The 6,296-nt window shown below is 33.2% G+C and overlaps 1 protein-coding gene across 1 annotated transcript; it reads left to right on the top strand.

Annotated features, from left to right (window-relative positions):
- Window positions 1-2,157: 2,157 nt before the first annotated feature.
- LOC139517507 (complement C1q-like protein 4) lies at window positions 2,158-3,340 on the top strand. Its single transcript, XM_071308661.1, has 2 exons — window positions 2,158-2,534; window positions 2,855-3,340. The coding sequence occupies exons 1-2, from the start codon at window positions 2,231-2,233 to the stop codon at window positions 3,265-3,267; spliced, it is 717 nt and encodes a 238-aa protein (XP_071164762.1). The 5' UTR covers window positions 2,158-2,230; the 3' UTR covers window positions 3,268-3,340.
- The last annotated feature ends 2,956 nt before the right edge of the window (window positions 3,341-6,296 follow it).

Raw genomic sequence — 6,296 nt, 5'->3', positions numbered from 1 at the left:
TTCTACCTCAGGCATAGATAACCTTAGCTGTATTTTGCAACGCTTTTAGGAATTTTGGATCTTGATTCTCTTCAACTTCGTACTTTAATTGGCTTTTTTTAAAAACTTTTTTGGATTCGAGCGTCACTGATGAGTCTTTTGTAGACGAAACGCGCGTCTGGCGTATATATAAAATTTAGTCCTGGTATCTATGATGAGTTTATTCATATCTTGCTTAACTGGATTAGCTCGTTGTACAGATCACAAGCAGTCAATACATCTTTTTGTATTTATCAGGTCGTAACTGCGTTCCTATCATGAAATGCTTTCAAAAGGTTTTCAATGTCAATGGTTCCTATATTTTTTGCACTGTATTGTCCATTTGTGAAAGCGTAAAGTTGCATTTGTCGATCAATATGTGTGAAGTGCCCGTCGTATAATACGATCGGAATGTCTAAATCGTATCTGGCAAATGGAGGGATGATATTTACTCTTACATCTTATAATAATCATTATCTGTGATTTGGTTAGCACAATTTTTGCTCATTTCATGACAAGCCAGGTTCATATTGAGCTGTGTACCGATTTCGAGTTCGTTAGTATATGTTTTCATTGCGAATGTTACATTCTGCTTATATATTGAGAAGATGTTCTACTTGTGCCTTATCTGTTTTCTATAGTTTGTCACTTACATACAGGCTTCTTACTTCAAACTTTATCTGATCCAGTTTTACAAACCTTGTTTCTCATGTTTTTCAATAAATGTTCATGATCTAAGAAGTCGAATAGATAACATGAATCAGAATTAATTAACTTTGGTTTGACATACCAATATTGTGGAAGTCTTGAACCTTGTCAAATAAAAAAAAGGTTACGTCTGCCTTGTGACCCTCAATTAACAGCGTTAGTCTTGCAATGTTTATTAAATAAGTTTAGCTTATTAGTTCTTTCTTTTCAAATGAATAATTCCATTATTTTTTTTAGTTTAAACATATTTATTATAAAAAATGACAACTGGATTAGACACAAGTTTTTTCACTTTATTAACGTCTTCTCTAATATATACATAAATATACACACGAATGAATATTACATATATCTGACTTTAACCAATTATGGTTTTAGCATGAAGATATAAAAATCAATTACATATGCATTTTAAGAATCGAATCAATGGATATTTTCCACTTAACTTAACCAATCGACTGCGCCTATTTTCAGAAGAAATAAATACAAACACACCGAGCTTGTGTTCCACTTTGAACCCAGATGACAAATTTATTGTTGTTTCCTTGAAATGATAACAATGGCAAAGCCTTCGTGCATATCAGATACAACAGCAAGTCATCAATTAAATCATTAGGAAGGTTCTTGGAAGTGGTGCGACTAGAATCTGAAGTGCCAGAAATTTGAAATCTTTCTAAAATCAAAGCGGATTGAACTTGACTTCAAAAGTTTAACGCTATGATTATATTTAAAATTAAGAAGATAAAGAAATAAGGACAACTGTACACTATTTCATACTCCTTCTGTCTTATCTAATCTGTTGTGCTGAAATGTCGTTCCTTAAAATATGTATTTTATTGATTTTGAATATTGCAGGACTCGTAAGTTGCTTTATAAGTATTGACGCATCACAGGAATACAACTCAAATGATCTACCAGGTATGCAACTATATTTTGTTAACGCAAGGAGGTCTTTTGTTTCATTTCTGGTAAACAGTCAATGTTTACTTTTTTTCTAATTTGTTAGCTTGGGTGTGTATTTTATCCACAGCTGCATAATACTTTGGTTTTGATTTACGTTCTATTTAGTTTTCTAATACCCGTGACAAATTTGAAATATGAATAAATATTCCTCCGGAAAAAGAACCCGTCAAGGCATCTACTCGCCAGATGGAAATAAACATGATTACATAGAGCGTCTCGTTGAGTCTGAAAGGATAATGCAAAAAACTAAACACAATGTAAGGAAGAAACTAAGTCATCTGAACATTCAAATATTGCTTAGCAACATTTGTATTAGGTCATTAATAAGTGTATTGATAGAAAAAAACATTCTTATTTCCAATGCTCATATATTCCAGAGGCAATCAAAGTTATCATCAATGTCTACCCATTGAACCGTATTTTACAAACAAAACAAATGGTTTCCTATCCAAAATATTCCAGTCATTGTATATGATTATTATCAGGATCCATCGAGCAGCTGTCGATATGTTGACCGAATAAACATATAACTTAAGTTTACATGTTTCAACCTAACTGGTGGTTTTTTGTGGCAATTGTAGGACATGTTAAACGATTGGAAGACGACGTGATAGAATTAAAAGAAAGAGATGTTAGACTATCAAAGGAAAATGAAGTTTTGAGAAAACAGAATGCTGTCATTATGGAACAGTTATCTCTAGTGACGACCGATATAAGAACATTAAAACAAGAACATGAGAATCTGAAGAGGCAAATGCGTACTTTTAAAAAGACGTCCATTTTCAATAAATCGAATGGAAATATGAGCCTCCCATTTGATGCCTTTGATAAACGTCAGCTTACAGGTAGGAAGGAATAAGTGTATAATTTATCTTGACAACTTTCTATTGTAACAATGTATATTTAATTTTTATTAGTAGCACTGAGGAGATTTGTATGTAAAGGAATGATATAATATCATATGTTGGTTTTATTGACTGATTTGTAAAGCGTTTAGACATAGCCCGAAGAAAAAAATAGTTACACATGTACTTAAGAGTTATCCAGTACCCCTTAATATCAAATTTTTACCTATATATTTCTCTTTCATATTCCCTTAAATATTTGGATTTTTTTTAAAGATTATATATCAATTGTTTTATAACACTTATATTTTTAATTGTAGAAACACCAGTCCATAGAGTTGCCTTTCTTGCAGCCCTGACACGTGAAGTTAGTTTAGGATACCACCAGCAAGTAGAGTTTGACAAAATCATCACGAACGAAGGAAGGGCATATTCTTCCAGTGACGGTCATTTCATAGCGCCTTATAGAGGTCTTTATCTTCTGTCAACTACGCTGTTTAATACGGAAGGACACACGTTACCAATGGAAATTGTTAGAAACGGAATTCAGCTTGCTGCCATGTTTTTAGATAATGATGATTACAATATGGCCAGTCAAACAGTTCTTGTTGTTTTACAGCAAGGTGACAGGTTGTGGGTTCGAAGATTCCGAGATTCTGGATCCGCTAATCTTGACGCGACACCTACTCAGCTATATAACACGTTTTCCGGAGTGCTGCTTTATGAAATGTAATACAGAATACAACGGCTATAACATTTTAAATAAATTTTAATGGTTTTCTTAAAACAGCAATATCATAATTGAAGGGTCTTCATAGTAATTTTTCCATGCAATTTAGAATCTTGAAAAATGGTATAATGATTGACTGTTGTTAAAAAAATAGTTCATGCGTAAACAAGACGAGAGCAAATTAACAATCAATCTAATCGGCAGAGGGAAGAAAATTTAGCTTGAATTAGAAATTTTGTCTTTCAACCTACCATGTACGAATCTCTAAAGTAATGTTTCTAAAAAAGGCGCGACAGGTACTAGAGGAAGAGTCAAAATCATTTATCGAAAATAGACTGACAACGCCATGACTAAAAAAGAAAAAGACATACACAAATAATAGTGCAAGATACAAAACATAGAAAACTAAAGACCAAGCAACCCCACCACAAACTGGAGGTAATGTGCTCCAGAATTTAAGTAGCTCCACACGTGGCACCCTTCGTGTTTCTAATGTTATTACAAACTCGGTAAATAGTCTAATTCGGTTGATCATATTTTAAAAAGGGAAGGGGATTGTAGTTTTGACATAAGGAACATATCCGATATCATCTGTGAAACGGTTATTCCATAACGGTCAACCAAGTCGTGATGGCGTCTGTAAAATTTGCAAAGGGACGATTTTTTTTTACCATTTGGAACTCTTGGTTTAATAGCTTCCTTGTGAGCAGAAACCCTCTATCAAGGAAATCATGATAGGAAAAACAAACCGGGAATATCGTATCAATTTGGAGATATATACTCCGTATGTAGGCGCTGCTGGAATGTTGCTACATAGAAATGGAAAATTCACAATTGGAAAAGTGGAATTATCTCTTTTGTCGTAAAGTTTTGTTTTCAACCGACCCTCATTGTCAATTTTTAGATGTTAGTCAAGATATGAGGCAGACTTAACTGTATCTGGTGTATCCTTTATCTCTAGTTCGACGGGATAGATGCGTAAAATAGACACCAAATTATTTAGTGAGAGAAAATCATAAAGTCTTGGGTTAAATGACAAATATAGTGATTTCGACTTTCTAATCGTCACTTTCGCATTAACTGTTCTCATGATACCCTCTACTGCACCGTATGCTTTATCATATATCAATTGACACTTTACGACTGTGCCTGTTTAACCTACAATGATTCGATCAGCAGGTAGGTTTTCTTTACACAAAAAGCTGGTGACGCAACTCACTAGCGACATGTTTTCGCTGTCCTATGTTTTCAGATACAAAAATAGTCGTCTTATCTGTAATATTACTGATTGTTTCCTATTTCTCATTGTGAATTTAAACTGATATGAATATAAATCCTTACGAAGAATACCGTTTATCAGTCAATCGAAAATGATATCATTTCAAAGATTTTTAACCTGCAAGTTAGAATAGCGATGGTCAGAGGTAAACCCCTGATCACAACGAACTTACGACACATCTATGAGCAGTATTTGGCACAACTTTTAGTAATTGTAGATCCCTAATGCTCTTCAACCTTTGTACTTGTTTGGGTTGATAAATATTTTGATATGCGCGTCACTGATGAGTCTTATGAAGACGAAACGCGCTTCTGGCGTACTAAGTTATAATCCTGGTACCTTTGATAACTATGCAGCGCCACGACATGAAATTTTGTCAAATCGCGGGTCGTCATTTGCGATTTTTCACGGATTTGGCTTTAGTTTTTGGACCTTTTTGATTATAGCTCTTCATCTCTTATATAAGCTTTGGATTTCAAATAGTTTTGCCACGAGCATCACTGAAGAGACATGTATTGTCGAAATGCGCATCTGGTGCAGGAAATTGGTACCGTTAATGTCATTGCGATCGTCGTACGACAGTTGCACGATATTTTGAGCTTATACAAAAACACCTTGTGTAAGCACAACAGTTAAACAATCTTTTTCATATAATTTTTTTACCACCAATTGGTAGTTACCAAATGCTGGTGGACGTTTCATCAACTATAATATCACCAGTCCCGTAGTCAACAAATAAGCTAAAATGAAACATTTTGATACGGTTATTTAATATTCATTTATTCTTTATTGACATTCTAAACATTAAGGTTATCCTTTGCACAGATGTCATAATCAAAGTTATGCACACTTTGGTTTTTAATTATAGGTTTCGGTCTATTAAGATTTGTAATCTATACTGTAATCCAATCTAGAAAGAAGTCGTATATCATCTCTCAATATATACTGCAACTGTGAGGCCGTTGATTGTAAATATAGATATTTTATCTTGAAAGACAATGTCACAGTTCTACAAATACCCAGAAAAGAACACACAGGTGCCAGAAACTATGTTACTACCCTGGCAATTTTTTTCGTAAAAAGTACATCAAAAGATATCAATTTTTTTGTGTTTATTAATCTTATTAAAAAGTTCCTGGGTAACAGAAAAAAGTTTTGATGATTCACTTAAAACCCCAAAATATTCATTAATTAAAAAAGAAATCCATGAAAATCAGAGCTCTCTTTCTTCTAATTATTTTAGACTATATCCAAAACATAAAGATCTGCTTCGCATTTTTCTCTATTCGATAACCACAATACATCATAAGTGATCATATAAACAGCATTATATTTCTGGTTTTTGCCAAATGCTTGGTAACACGTCTTTCTGAATTAATAATAAACAGCATTCCCAACTAAGCTGCCGTAGAAGTACATACACTAAAGAAAGTGTGATATCTCATTGAAAAGTCAAAGTTTTACGCCAGATTTGATCACCATTATCCCATTGAACTTAAATTATTAATACCAAAGATGATAATTAGATTTGATTCAAAACTTGATTAACATTAAGATATTAATAGTAACGAACTATTAGAACTTAATTTAACTACAACAGAATTTAAAGGATGACAAAACCTAGTATTTTTATTTTATTTTTATGTTACAACAATTAAGCAGCATCTTCATTTGACATATATACCTCCCAGTTGATACGATATTCTAGGACTTGCGTTTACTATCATGATTTGTGATTTCCAACGAGACGACT

This window comes from Mytilus edulis, chromosome 3 (genome assembly GCF_963676685.1).
Source record: "Mytilus edulis chromosome 3, xbMytEdul2.2, whole genome shotgun sequence".
Lineage (NCBI taxonomy): Eukaryota > Metazoa > Mollusca > Bivalvia > Mytilida > Mytilidae > Mytilus > Mytilus edulis.
Note: the sequence above shows the minus strand (reverse complement) of the source record. Positions and strands in the feature narration are given on the sequence as shown.